Genomic DNA, 22,398 nt, shown 5'->3' on the forward strand with positions numbered 1-22,398 from the left:
GCATGTGTATAAAATAAATCGAGATTTTTCACATCTAGCATATATGTAAATCTTCTTTTATTAAAGGCATGTGAAAATGTTAAGGTTAGAGTTTACCTATTGAGCGTTAGCTTACTCCCTAGTGTTAGAATACTTTTCAAGAGAACCAGCTGCAAAGAATGGCTGACCACCCTTAGTTCACCTACAGTCGTAGAGGACCAGCTGACATTTCTTTTTATGTTTTTCTTAGTAGTAGTTTACACCTTTTTGGATGGTTTAGCATGAATGTTAAGTTTTGTAACCACCTTTGTACATGTTAAATGATATGAAGTGTTTATCATATATTAGGAAAAACTTTTAGAGGCGCTTTTAGTTTCTTGTGGAGTATTTTAGATTAATTCAATGCATGTTTTAAGAAAGGTTTATGTTCTGAACGTCCGATTCCGTTCCCGCCTCGTCTACAAGAGCTCACCAGGCAGGGTCGTGACACGTAGGAAGGTTAAGTTTGTAAATGAAATGTTTATTATATATTAGGAAAAAAAATTTAGAGGCACTTTTAATTTCTTGTGGATTATTTTAGATTAATTCAATGCATGTTTTAAGAAAGGTTTATGTTCTGAATGTCCGATTCCGTTCCCGCCTCGTCTACACGAGCTCACCAGGCCGGGTCGTGACGCATAGGAAGGTGAAGTTTGTAAACAAGAGATCATAGGTAAAGGATCTACTCACGAGGGAGTCACAAATAGTGTTTCTCGTCAATGGTGACAATAAAAGTAAACACATCAACTTGCATGCAACAAAGAGAAGGGAGCGCGAAGAGGCATTTGCAAGAAAAAGAGAGAAACATAAGAAAAAAATTATAGTATTGTCTTTTGGCAAGCAAGCAAAAGAAAAATATATCCATACAAAAAAAAAATCTCAACTCTAATGAAAGCCAAAAACATTAAACACAAATACAGCTACTTTTTACATTTCAACAATAGTAAATATAATAGCTACTCTCTGTAATCCCAAGCAAATAAATCAAGACTAAAAAGAATAATGTTTTCCATCATCATTTTGCCATGTCACAAACATTTGGGTCGGCCAATAAAATCTATATGCCAGGGTTAATATGGGCTTCAAACAAGGTTCTATAAAACAGCAACACATATCGTCACTTAATACTTAGAATGAGCAGCATTTAAATCCTATCTCTATGCCACCTAAGATGATGTAATTTACAACAAAATGAAAGCTCAATCAACATATTGGCAGTAAATTTCTTGCCAAATCCAGTATTCCACTTTGTATTTTGTCGATTTTACTACTTAACAAAGGTCATAGATAGGTGCCATTTAATTTCAAAAATCTACTGATCCCCTATTCAGTAATTCCATGTGACACTCTAGTTAGGCCTCAGATTTCTCTCTTTTGGCCTTAAACGTAACAGTATAGCTTTATCATGCCGAAAACATTTTATCAGATGCTTAGATTTTAACTAATTTTCCAAACATACCAGCAATTGTCAAAGTTGCCCCATATGAATTAGTACCAGAATAAGATAGCAATGCGAACGCTGAAATTGCCAACTGCAGGTTTTTTTTCCTTTCAAAACGGTTAATTGAAAGAAAATTGGGCCTGCAATAAAAGTAATAATGATGATAAGAATCTAGCATATGATATCGACAAATAAAGATTTTGCAATGTTCTGACATTGAATGCTACAAGCTACTAGAGAGAAATAAAGCCATGTTAGTTACTTATAGCTGCATTGTTCACTGAATTGTGACACATTAACTGCAGGATAAAGAACAGCTGGTTCTATTCCTCTCGAATGAAGGCCTCTGAAAGTAGTGGCAAATGTAGATTTAGTAAATCTACTATTAACAAGAATCAAATTCGCCATACCTGCAAGTACCTTTAATTAGCCAGGGAACTTATCAATGGGAATGCAAAATAAACACTGGGGCACGTGAACAAATCAAAGCTAAATGAAATAAAGCAAACCAGTAGTCTTCTCTTCAAGCAGGTCGATTGGTTTGCGGTACATCCTTCTAAGCCATGTGGTATGTTGAGCAAGTAACAAATCTGGAAAATGGCAGTAGAATATTACCTAAGAAACAAACTATATTAAACTAAATATCACAGATAAGAATGTTTTCAAATCAAGTAGGTAGAGAATTTACTTTTCCCGGCCTTTTCAATTTCAACAAAGGAACAACAACAGAAACTTGGTCTGCCAGTATAATGTCGAATGATGGCCACATGAAAAGCACACAAAGGGTAACAAAAATGCATCGAATATAAGCACAGACCGCATGAAACCGGTAGAAAAGATGGCGAGGCAGGAAACTGCCATATACTGCCACCTGAAATTTTCCTGAACAAGAAGAAACCATGGAAATAAGTCGCAGCATTAACTATAGAAGGAAAAATGTTGAGACATTCAACTTCATAACAAAGTGCAAGAGCAAGTGTAGAATGAAAGAAAACTTATGCTACTATAATAAATGTGGCGTAGAATTTTCCCGATATTAAATCTTAATCTTTCATTTTATTTAATTTGATTTTATGATTTCAATCATAATCATGCAATATTGAATAGAAAATCTTAATATGTAATTAAAGAATAATAATTACAAAATTATATTGCTGTTAATTAATGAAATTTTTTTATTTCCTTTAAATTCCATATATTGAAATTCTAGAACTGTAAAATGTAACGTTATGCATTTATTTATACTTATATAATTGCATGTGGATAAATTTAAAATTTATAAAATTTTAAAGAACAAAATTAATTTGTTTTAAAAGAAATATTTAGTAAAATTATCATTACAAGTAATTATAACAATGATCATATTAATAAAAATTTAGATAAATAATCTTAAAACTATTAAATCTCAGTCGTCCCTTGACACTTGATCCTTCAACCAAGATGAGAATCCGTGGGAGGCTCACCTAGATCATGCCAATATTTGTTAAATCTCAGTCGTCCCTTGACACTTGATCCCATGGCCAAGATGGGAATCCGTGGGAGGCTCATGTGGATCACGCTGATATTCTTCCATATTTTGGTGGCTGATTTAGGAAGAATTATATTAGGACAATTATGTGTGATTCTGTATGTATTTGTTTCTTTATTAAGATATCTTATATAGATCTATAAATAAGGATAGTTTTGTATGATGAAATTAAGCAGCTTTTTCCCTCTCCAAGTATCTAAATTTAATATGGTATCATAGCAAGGCATTTATATCTTCTTCAAAAATGAAAGCGTGAGAGAGGGAGAGCTGGTTCTTGCGTTCTGTTCTCTCTTGTGTGCATCCAGGGCAACCGAGCAAGTGAGAGGGCTTCCCCTTTGCGGTCTTCCGTATACGACTCTCATGTATGCCTACCTGGGGGGCCGAACTGAGTGAAGTATAGGATCAAGAGGGGGAGCGAGTAGGAACTGCATACACGCGTGCCCGAGGGGAGGCGACCAGCCCTCGTGCGTGTGCGAGAGCCAAACCGAACAAGGAACGATCCGCTACCCTCAGATCTGTGAGATGTACAAGAAAGTTGAAGCCTCCTTCTGAACAGCAGAAGAAGTTGAACTCTCCCAAGATCTCTGCCACCAAGATCAATCCCTCAAATCAGACGAACGCCACTTTGTAACCCACGTTCTCGCCTTCTTCGTTGTCGAAGACATAATCGTCATTGTGAACCTTGCCGGTCAAATTTGAACTAAAGTCGGTTCGCTATATTCGAAGCTCACTGATGGAACAGTCCTGATAGGTGGAGTTTCCCAGACGATGCGCAATGGAGAAGATGGATTTCTTGGTGATAAGGTAGTTCGTTGCTACGGTCCAGTACTACACTCCATTATAGTACTGCTTATCATCCTCAGACAAACGGCCAAACTGAGATTCTCAACCATTGCATAGAACAATATCTGCGTGCCTTTACCTCTACTATTCAATTATTGTCCATCTTTCTTTGTTGGGTTGAATTCAGTTACAACACTTCATTCCACACTGCTATCAGATGACTCCTTACCAGGCTTTATATGGTAAACCCTCTCCCTCCATCCTAGCATATATATTATTGACTCATTATTATCTAATTGTATTAGACTATTACAGACTTAAACAGGTAGTCTTGCAATAGACACTCACTAACCCAAAAGATGAAACATAGGAAAAATCTCCAGCTCTTGCTACCTCCTTTCCATCTCTCAACCCTGAGGACAAGGTTATTTTTCATGACAATGGGAGTGTGATACGCCTTAGGTTTCACAAATTAGGGTTTGCCCTAATTTTCCTTCAAGATGAAATTTCTCCTCCAAATCCAAGAAAAAATCAACACAAGAGGGATGAGAGGAAGAACAAGAACATTTGCATTCAAAATCCAAGAGAAACAAGATACAATTTGTCCACTTCGAGAAGGACAAGGTCTCCCACTACAAACCCTAGAAAAAACAAGAGAAAGAAACTAAGGAGGCTAAGAGAAAACTCAAATCTTGCATAACCCTAGAAATCCCCCCTTAATCCCTACTTATAGCAAGCAAAAGGCCAAACCAAACCCACTAGTGGGCTGAAATGTGGCTTAGAATTTTCCCCATATTAAATCTTAATCTTTCATTTTATTTAATTTGATTTTATGATTTCAATCATAATCATGCAATATTGAATAGAAAATCTTATTATGTAATTAAAGAATATTAATTACAAAATTATATTGCTGTTAATTAATGAAATTTTTTTATTTCTTTTAAATTCCATATATTGAAATTCTAGAACCGTAAAATGTAAAGTTATGCATTTATTTATACTTATATAATTGCATGTGGATAAATTTAAAATTTATAAATTTTAAAGAACAAAATTAATTTGTTTTAAAATAAATATTAAGTAAAATTATCATTACAAGTAATTATAACAATGATCATATTAATAAAAATTTAGATAAATAATCTTAAAACTATTAAATCCCAGTCGTCCCTCGACACTTGATCCTTCAACCAAGATGAGAATCCGTGGGAGGCTCACCTGGATCATGCCAATATTTGTTAAATCTCAGTCGTCCCTTGACTAGGGGTGTAAACGACTCGAGTCGAGTCGAGTTTTGACGCTATCGAGCTCGGCTCGTCAGTCAGAAAGCGAGCTCGAACTCGAGCTCGAGCTCGAGTCGAGCTCGAAAGGTGAGCTCGAACTCGAGCTCGTTCCACCGTTAACGAGTTCGAGCCGGCTCGCGAGCCTCGGCAGTCCGGACAACCTTCGAGCGAGTCGTCTTCCTTCCAGCGAGTCGTCTTCCTCGTCCGCGTCATCCACGACCGCGTCAAGCTTGCCATTGGAGAAGAAGATTTAGGCGTTGAGCATTAAAAATAAAATATACTTTTTTTTCTTATGGGGATAAGAGTGAGCTGAGATAATTAATGAGTTTTGAAAAAAACCAAAAGAAGCAGCAGCTTTTCATCTTCCCAAAAAAATAAGAGCAGCTGCATGTCAGGCTTTTTCATTGGTTTGATAAATAAAATTAACATTATATATATTTTTTATGTTAAGAAATACCGAAATGGTATTTTTTTTTTTCATTTTTTTAGGAATTGCCGGTTTGACCATTTTAATTTTTGGAAATCCCCCGCTGGAAATCCCGCCTTCCTGGAAATCCCGCCCGCTTGAAATCACGCCTTTGGCCAATCGAGCTTGGCTCGCGAGCTTCGAGCCGAGCTGTCATCGAGCTCGAACTCGAGCTCGTTTAACAAACGAGCTCGAGTTTAAGCTCGAGCTCGAGCTCGCGGCTCGATAAGCTCGGCTCACAAGCTCATTATCGAGTCGAGTTCGAGCCGGCTCACGAGCCGACTCGGCTCACTTACACCCCTACCCTTGACACTTGATCCCATGGCCAAGATGGGAATCCGTGGGAGGCTCACGTGGATCACGCTGATATTCTTCCATATTTTGGTGGCTGATTTAGGAAGAATTATATTAGGACAATTATGTGTGATTCTGTATGTATTTGTTTCTTTATTAAGATATCTTGTATAGATCTATAAATAGGGATAGTTTTGTATGATGAAATTAAGAAGCTTTTTCCCTCTCCAAGTATCTAAATTTAATATGGTATCATAGCAAGGCATTTATCTCTTCAAAAATGAAAGCGTGAGAGAGGGAGAGCTGGTTCTTGCGTTATGTTCTCTCTTGTGTGCATCTAGGGCAACCGAGCAAGTGAGAGGGCTTTCCCTTTGCGGTCTTCCGTGTACAACTCTCATGTATGCCTACCTGGGGGGGCCGAACCGAGTAAAGTATAGGATCAAGAGAGGGAGCGAGTAGGAACTGCATACACGCGTGCCCAAGGGGAGGCGACCAGCCCTCGTGCATGTGCGAGAGCCAAACCGAACAAGGAACAAGCGGTTGAACAATCCGCTACCCTGAGATCTGTGACATGTACAAGAAGGCTGAAGCCTCCTTCTGAACAGCAAAAGAAGTTGACCTCTCCCAAGATCTCTGCCACCAGGATCAATCCCTCAAATCAGACGAAAGCCACTTTGTAACCCACGTTCTCGCCTTCTTCGTTGTCGATGACAGAATCGTCATTGTGAAGCTTGCCGGTCAAATTTGAACTATAGTCGGTTCGCTATATTCAAAGCTCACTGATGGAACAGTCCTGATAGGTAGAGTTTCCCAGACGATGCGCAATGGAGAAGATGGATTTCTTGGTGATAAGGTAGTTCGCTGCTACGGTCCAGTACATGCTTACAATGATCAAAGAGTTGGTGAGCATGCATATGGTGAAGTACACTACTTCCCTAAGTACTGAGTCGATCGTGGATATCAACAGTGAGGCTATAGAGATATTGAAAGCACTTTATCCTGCCCTAAAAGATCTAGCACTTATTGGTTCTCCGGATTCCCACCACCGGCCTTCATTGTCGAAATTCCGAAAAATACAATTTCCCATCACCACCCTTCATTGTTGGAATTATGAAGAATACAGGTTCCCATCACCAACCTTCATTGTCAAAATTCTAAGGAATACAGGTTTCCACCACCAGCCTTCAATACTAGAATTCTGAGGAATACAGGTTCCCACCACTGGCCTTCACCGGCCAATCTATGGATTTCATTAATGAATTTCTAACATCAAAAGGATACATTGTTATTTTCGTCGTTACCGAGCGCCTCTCTAAATATGCTCATTTTGGACCCCTACCTACAAATCATTATGCCTCTCCAATAGCTTATCTCTTTGCTCATATGGTAGTTTGCTTGCATGATTTTCCTAAAACAATAGTGTCTGATTGAGATAGCATTTTTAAGTAACCTTTGGTGCCATTTGTTTGCTTTAAGTGGTACTACACTCCATTATAGTACTGCTTATCATCCTCAGACAAACGGCCGAACTGAGATTCTCAACCATTGCATAAAAGAATATCTGCGTGCCTTTACCTCTACTACTCAATTATTGTCCATCTTTCTTTGTTGGGTTGAATTCAATTACAACACTTCATTCCACACTGCTATTCAGATGACTCCTTACCAGGATTTATATGGTAAACCCCCTCCCTCCATCCTAGCATATATATTATTGACTCATTATTATCTAATTGTACTAGACTATTACAGACTTAAACAGGTAGTCTTGCAATAGACACTCACTAACCCAGAAGATGAAACATAGGAAAAATCTCCAGCTCTTGCTACCTCCTTTCCATCTCTCAACCCTGAGGACAAGGTTATTTTTCATGATAATGGGAGTGTTAAGAAACAACATATTCAATGGGACAAAGACGGTGCAGGAATATTGCAATAATTGGATTCAATACTTGGAAGAACAATCAAAAGACAACAAGAAGATTATAAAGATTTTCAAAGAAGAGGAAAAAAATGAAGGACACAAACACATCTCCACAAAAATAGACAGCAAGCTGTCAAGTACTATATGTATTCTAAATAATGTTTTAATACAATTTTCTTTTATTTACAGTTTTGCTCAGCCGGTCTAATAAATGACTCAATGGGTTTGGTTCGCTGTTTTGTCTATAAATAGTTCTCATATGACTGTTAACTTTTGGATGGAATAAATAATTTTTGTTTTCTCTCATATTTTTCTCTTATGTCTTGGAGTTTGCACCTACTCAAAAGGTGTCTTCTCTTCTTGCTCCATCAAGAAGCATAACACGGCTCCACACAACAAGTCAACGACTTCTTATCTGGTAAGATGATAACTCCTTGCAACGAGTGGGTGATTTCAACATCATCACATAGCAAGATAGGGACCCATCAACATCCGTCCATATGCATGGTGATTCATGAGTATATATATATATATATATCCTTGGCTAATACATTTTAGGCTACAAAACTCATGTATCATGTGTTATTTGATTAATTTTCATGTTTAACTTCTCGTATAGGTCGCTTGACCCTCACAAATGGGGTTGAGAGGCATTTTTGCAATGTCACATCTTTATTGTTTGTAAAAAATAGTAAATCCCCAAAGCTTCTCTCTTTAGATTTTGGCATTTCTTTCTCTCTCTCTCTCAGTTCATTTTTACTAGCCATTCGATTGAAACCTTGTCAGTCCAATGAGTAAGGTTCTGGTGTCATCCATGAATAAATCAAGATCCAATGGATTTCTTAAAATAATTTTAAAGAGAAGGATGGAATTCTAATCATAGTAAATGGTATTTGTCTATCCATGCTAAACATCATAACTCTATACATAAAACTTCATGCGGAAATATTACTACTTTAATTTCAATATAATCAAGCCCTACATCTATAAACTATCAATTATTACACAATAACTTTAAAATCAATTGTGATTAAATACTTATAGCTTGTCAAAAGAGAAAAATGAAAAAGACGACATTTTTTATAAATTATCAAACAAAATAAATAATATGAATTCTTACGATAAAGCAATTAGAGCATGTGATCATTTAGATATACTCCTCCACAAACTCAATGTGAGATAGAAAAAGTTAACTAGAGTTTTAAAATAGCAATGATCAAAGATGTAATCAAAAAAATTTTGTAGCCAAAACATTGCAAGGGTCGCAAAATAAATTTAATCAATTGGTCACAGAGAGTAATATGAATCGAAACAACAAAATTCATGTAAGGGGCGGCACTAATAAAATCCTTGAATGGAGAAAATATCAATAACGAGAGTTGACAAAGAGCATCATCGCAAGGGATCTAATAGAGAGCATTGACTAATTGAGAACAAAGTTCATCAATGCAAACGCCACCGAAGAACTAAGGAGATTGAAGAGGTGTATAGATATGGACCAAATGACTTAGTGGTTGACAATAAAGACTATAAACTAAGAAAAAGTCAAATCTAGAGTAAAAAAATGGATGGGCAGATTTATGTTGCAATGTGAGTCACAATTTAAAGGCAACTAGGCAGACAAATTTAGAGTCGTAAGAACTATTATCAAGTTAAAAGAGATATAATAGGGAAAGACACGCCTGTACAAGTAAATATCTACTTATACACAAGCAAGAGAAGAAAATAATAAAAAATAAAATGAAATGAAAGAATATCTCAATATCAGGAAAATATTATAATAATAAATAATATAGACTCCTATTATAAATAAATAAGCATATCTGAGAATTTTGACATCATAGCATGACCAACTCTACTTACGTTTTCTATTGAAAAGATTTTTTTTTCAAATCCATTTTCAAAGCAAATGCCCCTTAATATTTGTCTAAGAATCAAAGGATCAAGTAATGGGAAGTAGTAAGCAATCACAACATTCTTCTCGAGAAAGAGTAGCGGTGCTTGAGACTGTGTGGGGAAAGCTATGAACAAGAAGAACAAAAATCCAGAATTGTTCATTATCCATTTTCAATACAAAAACAAAAAAAAAATTAAACACCTCACCAGACATGGTTTCCTCAAAGCAACGGCTTTTGTCATGGTGAGCAGTGAAAACATGAACATTATGCCCATGTGAAGCAAGTTCAACAGCTGCATCAACAATTAATCTTTCAGCCCCACCTACATACAGAAAAAACTATATTTTTTATGCATGAAAAAAGGCAAGAGATCACAATGCTTGCAAGGGATAATTGAGGACCACAAGGATTCATTGCAATCTTGTATAAACGAAGAGAAAACTCCTCCTAAACTTGTATATATGTTTATTTTCTGCAATATATGCTCATATCATTTGTTGAGATGAAAGAAAATGATTCTCAATAGCATCGTCTTTCTCAGTCTTCTTGCTAATTGTTAGTTAATAAAATCATCATTTACATAATTCAAGAAAACAAGCTAGCTGAGAAAAAGGAGGAAACAACAAAACAATAACAACAAACAATTTCTATCTTCCAAGAGCAAGGACAGCATCAGTCCTAAAATATATGTGAATGAAGACATCACAAACAATGAAATAAAAGCTTTGTTTTTTCTTTGAGAAAAGAACATCTAAGCTCTGTAATGATATTAAATTACATTTCCTTACAACATTCCGTGGAAAATCCAATCTTTTATTCACATTACAGCTATCTTTCCAAATTCCACCATTTCACCTATATCTAAATCTGTTTTTCAAGTGAATCAACAAAATAGAAAAGCATTCCTTCAAGTAATTTCCTTATGACATGGACATAGTCACACTTGCAAATCTTTAGCAATGTAATATTAAGTCAGGATTTGGAAAATTGTTGACAATAATCCATGGGTCAACAAAAACATTTCCATTAGAGCTCTGTGTTACGCCGGCCCAGGAGGGCCCGGTCCAAGTTTACAGCCGGCAGAAGCCAGGCCAGGGGGGGGGGAACAGCCAAGGGGGGCCCACGTGGAATTAAATCCAATTTTGGGGGAAAATTTTAAATGAGAAGGGTAATTAGGACATGGAATTTGAATGAGAAGGGTAATTAGGACATTTGTAATCCTCCTTTCATGATTAATTAGGGGGAATAGGGGGGATTTGGGAGTTATCTTGAATTTGAATGTTATTTGAGATCTAGGATTTTTGTTCTTGGGCTCTAGACTACGGCTAGAGATTTGGAGAGTTTTTCCTTCCTCTCGAATTGAAGGAAAACTGTATCTTGCTTGTTGTTTGCATCTACTGGTGGAATACAATCGTTTGCAATTGTTTTCCTACGTTTTCCCTCAGTTTTTCTTCAGTTTTCCGCTGTTTTCACTGTTTTCCTGTGCCGGACAGCAATTTGCTTGGAGAGTTGTTTCAAAAAGTGCATAGGAAATACTTGATTTCAAGTATTTCCTATCAAATTGGTATCAAAGCGTCGTTTTGGGATCACCAGCGGCTGAAATTCTGAAATTTCAGCAAGTTTTCGTTTCCGGAAGAAGATTTTTTGGGATCCGTTTGAAGAACGATGGCCGGGAAGAAGGTAGACATCTTGGAAGGCGAAGTCGGTCAATTGAAAACTGATTTGGAGGAAAGATTTTTTTTATTTTCAAAATCAAATCACCACCAACAATGAAAGGTTGGAGGGAAAATTCACGACCATGGAAGAAATGATGAAGAAATTATTGGAGATGAAGACTAATCCAACGGCGTCGGAAGCAAGAGAGACTACCGGAGACCACGGCGTAGGAGGAAATCCGAACCCGCTTAGGGGAAGTAGGAATCAGGATGTAGAGATCCTTGAGGGAGAAGACGACATGCCACCTCTAGAGCCACTTTCTAGGGAGGAGATGAGCATGGGAAATGATCGAAGAGGTGCTGATTTTAGCGGAAGAAGAGGGGAATTTCAGCGTCGAGGTGCTGATTTTGAAGGTAGAAGAGGGGAATATGACGAAAGTGCAGATTTTGGCGGAAGAAGAGAAGAATTTCAGCGTCGATGTGCTGAATTTCAGCGTCGAGGTGCTGATTTTGAAAGGGGAATAGGGGAATATGACGATGGATTCGGATACCAATGCTGGAGGGAGGACCGGGACAATTGGGGAGCACCTCATCTTCGAGGAATGGGAGGTTATGGAGAATACCGGGGTAACGGAAGGGATCCAAAGGTGAGGAAGTTGAAGATGCCCATCTTTGAGGGCGAAGATTGCCATGGTTGGATCTATAAGGTGGAGCGTTACTTCGCTGTCAACGGGTGGGTTGACAGATGATGAGAAGCTGACGGCGGCAGAATTGTGTCTGGAAGGGAAGGCGTTGGCATGGTATCAGTGGCGAGACAGGAGGGAGCCTATCCGGAGCTGGAGAGAGTTCAAGGATTGTTTATTAGAGCATTTCCGAGCCGATGGGGGAGGAGACTTCTATGAACAATTCTTTGCTTTGACGCAGGAGGGGACTGTGGCCGATTACCGGGACAGATTTGAGTACCTTGCAAGCAGATTGGATCACATTTTTGAGTCTGCCCTAGAAGGGAATTTCATGAAGGGGCTTAAACCGGAGATCCGAACATCAGTCAGAGTGCTAGAGCCAAGGAACTTAGGCAAGGCCATGGAGCTGGCACAATTGGTGGAATATCAGAAGAGATCAGAAAGAGGAGCTCGAGGCAACTACTCAGGGGGATCGTACACGATGACTACTGCTATATTACCCTCCAAAGGGGTAGTCCCAGGGAACCAGAGGGAGGTGCCCAATGAGCGATCTAGTGGAGGGGGAAATGGGGGACAGTTCAAATGGTTGAGTGAGAAGGAGGTGCAGGAAAAGAGAGCAAAGGGGTTATGCTTCCAATGTGTTGAGAAGTATATGCCCGGGCATAAGTGCAGAGACCGAACTCTTCAGGTTCTCCTTGTTTGTGATAACGAGGAAGACGAGGAGGAAGGTGGGAGCAATTCTGAAGTGGAAGAGGAAGAGAAGTTGCACTTAGATGTGGCAGAAGTCTCTCTGAACTCTGTAGTGGGATTCACTCCGAGTCACACTATGAAAGTGTGAGAGGAGAGATAGCTAACCGTGAGGTGGTGGTGTTGATCGATAGTGGGGCAACTCATAATTTAATTTCCACCCAGATTGTGGAGTCACTTGGGATGGAGCTAGTGGATACAGGAGGCTATGGGGTGATGATGGGCACAAGAAAGGTGAAAATGGGTAGAGGAGTTTGTAGAGGAGTGGTGCTGAAGATTCAAGGGATCCAGGTGAACGAGGACTTCCATCCCTTGGAATTGGGGAGTACTGACGTCATCCTAGGGATAAAGTGGCTGCGTACATTGGGGGAGACTAAGATCAATTGGGGGACACTGAGAATGGAATTGGTGATAGGGGGAGAAGGAGGATGATTCAGGGTGACGCTGGGTTGACCAAGGCTGGGGTTTCTCTCAAATCCCTAATCCGGATCATTCAGCGGGAAGGAGGAGGCTATTTGGTGGAATTGCACAGTTTGGAGGGAGCAAGAGTGGAGGAGGGAGGAGATATACCCCTCTCTGTTCAACCGTTGATTCAGCAGTTCCAGGAGGTGTTTCAGCCGCCTCAGGGGTTACCACCGCAGAGGGAGCGAGAGCATGCTATTGTGTTGAGGGATGGGGTTTCACCCATCAGTGTACGTCCTTACCACTACCCTCAGTTCCAGAAAGACAAAATTGAACGGTTGATTAGAGAAATGCTGGAAGCAGAGATCATCAGACCCAGCATCAGCCCTTTCTCTAGTCCCGTTCTATTGGTGAAAAAGAAGGACGGCAGCTAGCGATTTTGTGTGGATTACAGAGCACTCAACAAGGAGACTGTACCGGACAAGTTTCCTATACCCGTTATCGACGAGCTGTTCGATGAATTAAGCGGGACTGTGATATTCAGCAAGATAGATTTGAAATCGGGCTACCACCATATTCGAATGAGGAAGGAAGATGTGCCCAAGATGGCTTTTAGAACTCATGAAGGCCATTATGAGTTCTTGGTGATGCCTTTTGGTCTCACCAATGCCCCATCTACTTTCCAGGCCCTGATAAATAAGGTTTTCAAACCATATCTCAGACGGTTTGTGTTAGTATTTTTTGACGACATCCTGATATACAGCAGGTCAGAGGTTGAACATTAGGAGCATTTGACAAAAGTTTTAGAGGTATTACGGGAACATCAGTTGAGGGCAAATCTAAAGAAATGTTGCTTTGCACAAGCCAGTGTAGAGTACTTGGGTCATGTGGTATCAAAGGACGGGGTGACAGCAGATCAGTCCAAAATTGAGGCGATGCTAAAGTGGCCACTACCAAAAAATCTGAAGGCGCTGAGGGGATTTCTGGGATTGACAGGTTATTACAGAAGATTTATAAAGGGGTATAGCACCATAGCATGGCCACTTACGGAGCAGTTGAAGAAGGATGGGTTCTTGTGGGGAGAAGCAGCCACATCAGCATTCGAGAACCTGAAGAAGGCAATGACTACTGTGCCGGTCCTAGCTTTGCCAGATTTTACTCAGACATTCATTGTGGAGACAGATGCATCCGGATACGGATTGGGAGCAGTACTTATGCAAAATCGGAGGCCCATCGCTTATTTCAGCCAGGTATTGACTGCTCGAGCAAGGATGAAATCAGTATATGAGAGGGAACTGATGGCCATTGTGTTAGCCATCCAGAAATGGTGGCCCTACCTACTTGGAAGACACTTCATTGTCAGGACAGATCAGCGGAGCCTGAAATTTCTTCTGGAACAGCGGATGGTGATAGAAGAGCACCAGAGGTGGTTGTCCAAGTTACTGGGATACGATTTTGAGATTCAGTACAGGCCAGGAGTGGAGAACAAGGCGGCAGATGCCTTGTCCAGATGTATGGAGGAACTACAGACAGTTTCTCTATTCGTTCCTTTGATACTGGATTGGGAGGCCATCAGAGAAGAAAGTGCTAGAGATGAGAGTTTGGGAAAGATCAGGACTGAGTTACTGAAGGAACCAGGTAGCCACCCGGGGTACTCACTGGAGGGCGACAAACTGCTGTATCAGGGGAGATTTGTGATGCCCCGGACGTCAATCCACATCCCAAACCTTCTCCAAGAGTTCATGGGAGTGCAGTGGGGGGCCACTCAGGCGTACAGAAGACATACAGGAGGCTAGCTGGGGAGCTGTACTGGAAAGGGATGCATAAAGATGTAGATGAGATGGTAGCCAGATGTGAGGTCTGTCAAAGGAGTAAGTACCTAGCTATGTCACCAGGAGGATTACTACAACCGCTAGCTTTGCCGGGTAGAGTATGGGAGGAGATATCTATGGACTTCATAGATGGGTTGCCTCGTTCAGATGGGTTCACGGTGATCTTAGTGGTGGTGGACAGGTTGAGCAAGTATGCCCATTTCATTCCCCTCCGACATCCCTACACCGTAGTAACAGTAGCATCAGCCTTCATCATAGAAGTGGTCAGATTACACGGAGTGCCCGAGGGCCGAGGCGATCGTATCAGATAGGGACAAAGTGTTCCTTAGCCATTTCTAGAGGGAGTTATTCAGATTGCACAGGACAGTTCTCAAGAGAAGCACAACCTACCACCCACAGTCGGATGGCCAGACGGAAGTAGTAAACAGGAGCTTGGAGACGTACCTAAGATGCTTTGTTTTAGAGACACTAAAGATATGGGCAAAGTGGCTATCCTGGGCTGAGTACTGTTACAACACGTCATTTCACTCGGCTTCACAGATGACCCCGTTCAAGGTGTTGTACGGACGGGATCCCCCACACTTGGTACACTTTGGGAGCAGTAGTACTCCTGTTTCGTCAATAGAGGAGTACTTGGAGAGGGACCGAGTGCTTGAGGAGTTAAAGAGGCATTTGCTGAGGGCGCAGCAAATCATGAAGAAGCAAGCAGATTGGCATAGAAAGGATATCCAGTTTGAGGCAGGGGAGAAGGTGTTCTTGAAGCTCCGTCCATATAGGCAGAAGACAGTCGCCAACAGGAGGAATGAAAAGCTAGCTCCAAGGTACTTTGGTCCTTATGAAGTGATGGAAAAGATTGGGGCAGTAGCATATCGACTGAAATTACCCCCGTCGGCGACTATACACCCGATTTTTCACGTCTCACAGTTGAGAAAGGCCATTGGGAATCACATCACCATTCCCGAGCTACCGGCGACACTTACAGAGGAGTTAGAGGTGATCATGGAACCCTTGAGCTGTGGGGTGTTCGCCAGAAAGAAGATGAAACTAAGGAAGTGTTGATCTAGTGGAAGAACCTTCCTGACTACGAGGCCACATGGGAGCCATACGAGAGGACGAAACATCAGTTTCTTAATTTTCACCTTGAGGACAAGGTGATTTTTTAGGAGGGCGGTAATGTTACGCCGGCCCAGGAGGGGCCGGCTGGACCGGTCCAAGTTTACAGCCGGCGGAAGCCAGGCCAGGGAGGGGGGCAGAACAGCCAAGGGGGCCCCACATGGAATTAAATCCAATTTTGGGGGGAAAATTTGAATGAGAAGGGTAATTAGGACATTTGTAATTCTCCTTTCATGATTAATTAAGGGGAATTTGGGAGTTATCTTGAATTTGAATGTTATTTGAGATCTAGGGTTTTTGTTCTTGGGCTCTAGACTACAGCTAGAGATTTGGAGAGTTTTTCCTTCCTCTCGAATTGAAGGAAAATTGTATCTTGCTTGTTGTTTGCATCTACTAGTGGAATACAATCGTTTGCAATTGTTTTCCTACGTTTTCCCTCAGTTTTTCTTCAGTTTTCCGCTGTTTTCACTGTTTTCCTGCGCCGGACAGCAATTTGCTTGGAGAGTTGTTTCAAAAAGTGCATAGGAAATGCTTGATTTCAAGTATTTCCTATCACTCTGTTTTCAAAAGCGTTTAACATGACCACAAGAAGAAAATCCCATACAAATACAGCCTAAAGAAGACACAGACTCTTCTCCCAAACATAATATTCCATGTTATCAATCTTAATTGTATAATTCAAAAGCAGGAAGGCATACCCACAACCTCTGGCACAAAAGCTCAGCCACCTAACACATGGCTGTAGGCGTATGCAGCAGCATTATTAAAGCAACCTAATCTCCTGCTCAAATCAGTACTGATACAATTCAACGGAATCAATATAAATTCTCAATATAAGAAGACAATCTTCCTATTTTTATATGGCATTTAAGCAGTTCCCTATGAACTCTAACTAATCCCATTAGGCTCCTGAACTTTGATATCATTTGACAACCAGCCTGCTTGTATAATTGTACATAAACTTTGCATGGGAAATGCTCCCTACTCTACCAAAAAAATTAATCTCCCTACAAAATTATTTCCCCCACCCCCCAAAAGAGAAGTTACCAAAAAGCATGTGATTTTTATTTTAAAAAGTGACTAATTTCTTTAATAAAAAATAAAAAGCGGGATTATATATAAAAGTTCAAGATGCATACCTATTCCAAGGTCAGGATGAATGATTGCCACTTTTAGCTTCCGATGCCCTTTATTCTCCATGCTCCGTGCCTCTCCAACTTCAGTTTCTCTAACGCAAACTGCATGGATAAACGAAGATTTTAGTGATGCAGGACGCCGCTACTTCCATGCATCTCTTCTATTTTAGATGTTCTTTTTTGTTTTAGTATAGTCTCGGCACTTTCTATTTTGGGAGAAACCCTAGCTTATATTTGTACTACTTATGACTTTGAAGGAGATAGAAGATAATTTTGGCTCCTAAAAATAAATTCCAGAAATGTATTTATGTTTGTTATCACTATTCTTCTTTTCCCTGTATAGCTTCTATGCTAGAGTGACAACAGAGTTGCAAGTTGGAGCCACAGTAGATGGAGGCAAAGGACCAGCTATCGACAAAGATCGCAGTATGGAGACCTTACGGGCTGCTAAATCAGGCACACGTAGAGCATAGATGAGCTCAACACCGTATTCCATCGTTTCTCAGTTGAGATGCGGTGATAGCATAAAACTTTCCATACAAAAAGTTACTCAAATCCGGCCACCAAACCAATGGGTTGGGCAACCATATCTGCAACCCGTGAAACACCTACGGTGAATCGTGACAAATGACAAACTCCATGGCTCCCTCCATTGGCACAATCAGATATCCTAGAATCCGTCGTTGAATCAGACATCCGCCATCGATTTAACCTGTCAAACCCAGATTATGTAGAAAATATCTAAATAAATACCCCACCGCATAGAAGGAATGATTGTCACAAACTAAACTATAATAAGTTCCAAGTGAAGCTTGATATCCCATTTCGATAGACATCTACATAGACAAGATTACCTCAGCTGTGAACACTAAATTGAAATTTTATTTAAATATATGAAAATCCCATCAAATAAGCAAGTGAGGTATGTTGCTTGCGAATTGAAAGGGTGAATGGAACTCTTACTGTTATGATGATGGAAGGGTAAGGGTTGTGTTCAAAGCTGGTTTAGAAAAAAAAAACAATTTTTGCAAAGATATTTCTTACCAATTAATTTTGAACAAATACTATACATGTGACATCAACATTGCTCTGAACGCACAAGGTCTGTGAGTGAATATACGGAAAAAATCAATAGGCTTAGTGCATGAAATAATTTGTATGAATCCAATAATCAATTGTTCAATCAATACATTGACAATCTCAAGGAAGCAAGTTAAGATAAATTAGAGATGAACTCAATATGGTTTCAATCCCAGGACGTAAACTTCGCATACAAGGTCAAGTTATAGGCTTATAGCTCACTTGAGCTTAAGAGGGAACTCCATTCTAGAAACTGCACAATGAGCAGCACAAATGCACAATTGAGCAGCACAATGATGGCTGCAAATCATTCACACAATCAGCAAATTATAGCACCCTTCAATTCCAACATACCAACAAATCTCCCGCCCCGAAACACACAAAATCACTGGGAAATCAAATATGCCCACTCAAGAGAACATGATGCAGGACTAAGTATGAGATGCTTTTAATTCATTTGGATTTTGCACTTGTGATTAGAATAATCATAGAACAAAACTACTAGCAATTTAAAATGACAATTCAAAATAAATAAGAGATCACATTCTCTTAGGCCAAGTTACATAGCAAAAGAATTGGAGCCGACAAAATAAATTCAGAAAATAACATAATGACAAGTAGTAGTTCCAAAGAAATGCCTAATCTAACAATAAGAGTTAATTGGCATAAAGGCGCACTCAAACCCTACGCTTACTAAGCTTTAGCATGAGCATTATGGAGTCATCCTTCATGACTGTGAACAAATCTAAGAGAAATTAGACTTAGGAAATATAAGGAAAGGAGAAAGAAAGAACCTTCGTCAAGGAGCGATGGATATCCTTCATTCGATGCCTTCGAAGTACTCGTCAATGGCTTCTACCAAGTAGATCAAAGTGTGCTTCAAGTAATCTTCGACGGTGAGATCAATCCTTGGATTCACGTCGAAGAAAGTAGATTGTAGGATGTCGACGAACCGTCCTCGTCCCATGTTATGCCATAATCAGTCTCTGAATCCGCCATTCATGGGTGAAGGAAGACCGATCTCTTCTCCAAAATCTGAGAGCAATTTCAAATTTCTTTGTTCCCAAAACTTGAGAGGAATCTCAGACTCTCTAGAGAAAATAGTGGTAGGGGAAGGAAGATTCAAGTTGGGAACTCAAGTGAAAATTTGAGGGTGGGGAGGGGATTTGGAAGAGAGGCAACCCAAGGTGAGGCCTTGGGACAATTCGGCCAGCAGCAGGTTGAAGTCCAAACTTTTCCCAAAGAGAAACAATGCTTTAGGAAATAATTCAGTAAGGGAGCCACCCGGGATGTAGAGGTAATTAGGGATTCATTTCCTCATTCTATTCTCAGTTATGGAAAGTAAATAAAGGCTTGGGCTTTTGAAAATTTCGGTTGGTTAGAGAGGGAAAATATTTCCAAAGAGAAAAATTGGGTTTTAGGAAAAAAATCATAATCCAACCACTAAGGGGGCCGGCAGCATTGATGGCCAAGTTGGCATTAATAAAGAGAGTTTAAGAGTTTCTTAATTTAACCAAAAGAAATAGGAAAGGTATTAATTAACTCCTCTTAAATTTGAGATTCAAATAGGCTCTAGATTTGGAAACTTTCCTAAAATAAATTTCTTAAATTAGGAAAGAAATTTCAAATTCAATTTTTGTTTTCAAATTTGAAATTGCATCTTCCCAAGGTAAGAATAATTATTTATGGAAAGGAATCAAGAGGTGGTGGAGTCTTGGGGGGGAAATCCCAAAGGGGAGCAAGGAGGTCGGCGATTTGGGTGGGGAAACCATAGGTGAGGTAAAAGGGAAGGGGGTCGGGTGGTAGGTGGAGAGGGATTTGGTCGTGGGTTTGTGAGGGGCAAGAGGAGCTCGGGTGAGGTGGGGGTTGGTCGGCTATGGAGGTGAGGGAAGAACGGGGAGAAGGGGAAGAGAACCAAGAGCCACCGGTGATGACTGTTGGGTACGACGGGGTAACCTCTCCTAGGCTCCACCAAACTCTCTAATTCTCTCTCTCAAGCTCTCTCAAAAGCTCCAAGAAAACAAGTGCAGGAATTTTCTTCTAACTCATTCATTACCTCAAAATAAAAGACATGAGGCTATAAATAGCCAAGTACAAAGACTCAAGAAAAATAAAAGACCAACTTGCCCTTTGGGCTCACACACGACAATTCCCACTAAAGGGGTACAAACGGAAAAACCAAAATGACACTAAGCAAATAGAAAATACATGAATAATAAAATAACATAAATGAATTAGAAATACAAAGACTCGATCGTAACCGTAGATCGGCGGCCACGCCTCTGATAAACCTTCCACGAGATGATGTCCCCATCAGAACACTTATGCTAAACCAAGTAACCTAAAATGCTTTCGATGTTTCCTCCAAGATGTGAATCCAATGAATGTCCTACAAGAAAGCAAGTGAAACATCTTGAAGGCAAACCTAAAGTTGGACAACCAGGTGCCGATGTTACTGCAGAAACTGGCATGAAAAGAACTTCATAGTGATGAGGGTGAAGCTATAATTTGCATTTTGGAGAAGCTCTAGATTTCTCCTCAAAAACCCCTCACCTCATAGAGGGCATGCCATCTTTTGAACCAAATGTAATATCAACGGTAAAGTCTAAAAACTCTTAATCAATAGTGGGTGTACTAAGAATATAATTTTGCAATCATCCATTCAATCTTTACATCTTAAATGGATCGACATACTAATCTCGAATGTGTATCGTGTCAGTTTCTCCATCAAAAAATATTTTGTGCGAAGTCCTATGCAATGTACTTGACACGAACGTGTGTCATCTCATCTTAAGCCGAATATGAAAGTTTGACATGGTTTCCTCATATGAATGTCATTCTAATGCCTATTCCTTTGAATGTGATGTCAAAAAACTTAGGCTTCTTAAATCGCCAACCGCTAGTGGTATGAGGAAAACTATGCTCTATTTTTAGCATTGGATCCTACACTACTTAACACTTACAAAGAAACTTCCTCTATATATGCTTTAATAATAGCATAACACAAGTATTCTACAAGTATTCTACAAGTATTGATCCTCTACCTAAGGGTGTCCGCGCTTTGCCCAAACAAAGTTCGAATATTGTTCATGCAAAATTACCATCTCAGCTACCACAATTGCAATCCATTCAGCACCAAATCGATCTGACACTAGGAGCCTCCTTGTCAAACCTTCCCCACTACAAAATAAGCCCTAAAGAACATAGAATTTTGCGAGACATGGTGGACAAATTCATGGACACAACTAATTTAGTAAAACTTAAGCTCGTGTGCCCTGACATTGTTCATGCTCAAAAAAGAAAGAAGTTGACATATTTGTGTCAATAATCACACCACAGATAAAATAAAAATTAAATATTGTTCACCAATGCCATAATCAAAAGACATGATGGATAAGCTAGATGGTGTTAACATATTTTCTAAATTTGATTTGTGTAGTAGGTAGGCATCATCAAACACACATTTAGCTGGAGATGAGTGGAAAACATTGCTCAAAACTCGTGAAGGCCATTATGAATGAAAGTTTATGACTTTTGAATTGTGGAACACGCCCACCACATTTATGATGCTTTTGAATGAGATACTCAAACCTTTCTTAGGATCATTTTGTGTCATATATTTTGACAACATCCTAATCTTTAGGACTTTTTTATGATCACTTACAACATTGACAAGCATATTTATCACCCTACACAAACATAAATTGGATCTCAACTTATACAAATGTGAGGTCTCCACTTCCTTGGCTATATCAATAGAGTGATGGGCATCCAACTAAAGCAAAGGAAAGTTGCGGTTGGGAGGATTAGGGAACACCCACTCCATTTTTTATGTTTGCCGCTTCCACCGCTTGGCCAAATTCTACTGCCAATTTATGTGGGATTTCAACATCATCATGGTACCTATCAGTAACTATCTTTAACTAAAAGAGTTCACCTACTCCAATTACTAGCAAAACAATTTGGAAACCATCGAGAAGCATGTTGAACAAAACACTAGTTTTAGCTATTCATAACTTGAGAAATTGTTCCACATTGACACGAATGTCTCAATTATCGGCATTGAGGCAGTTCTCTCACAAAAAGGCGGACCTATTGAATTTTTAGCAAGA

At 39.7% G+C, this 22,398-nt stretch overlaps 1 protein-coding gene across 7 annotated transcripts in view; it reads right to left on the reverse strand.

Annotated features, from left to right (window-relative positions):
* Positions 1-22,398, reverse strand: part of LOC110094921 (alpha-1,3/1,6-mannosyltransferase ALG2) — a 32,737-nt gene that overhangs the window by 8,196 nt on the left and 2,143 nt on the right. For 2 of the 7 annotated variants that reach the window (XM_028698280.1, XM_028698282.1), the window contains exons 2-8: positions 17,648-17,918; positions 17,210-17,308; positions 9,844-9,960; positions 2,148-2,341; positions 1,969-2,074; positions 1,722-1,869; positions 1,478-1,599 (exon numbers count right to left, since the gene is read on the reverse strand). In XM_028698280.1, the coding sequence (XP_028554113.1) occupies positions 1,478-1,599; positions 1,722-1,869; positions 1,969-2,074; positions 2,148-2,341; positions 9,844-9,960; positions 17,210-17,308; positions 17,648-17,702 (841 nt within the window). In that variant the 5' untranslated portion in view covers positions 17,703-17,918. Of the gene's footprint in view, positions 1-1,477; positions 1,600-1,721; positions 1,870-1,968; positions 2,075-2,147; positions 2,342-9,843; positions 9,961-17,209; positions 17,309-17,642; positions 17,919-19,080; positions 20,327-22,398 lie in introns of those variants that run through there. The other 5 variants (XM_020820275.2, XM_020820294.2, XM_028698281.1 and 2 more) reach the window with 4 other exon arrangements.

The sequence above is a fragment of the Dendrobium catenatum genome, unplaced genomic scaffold, assembly GCF_001605985.2.
Source record: "Dendrobium catenatum unplaced genomic scaffold, ASM160598v2 fragScaff_scaffold_1061, whole genome shotgun sequence".
In the NCBI taxonomy this organism is placed as follows: Eukaryota; Viridiplantae; Streptophyta; class Magnoliopsida; order Asparagales; family Orchidaceae; genus Dendrobium; species Dendrobium catenatum.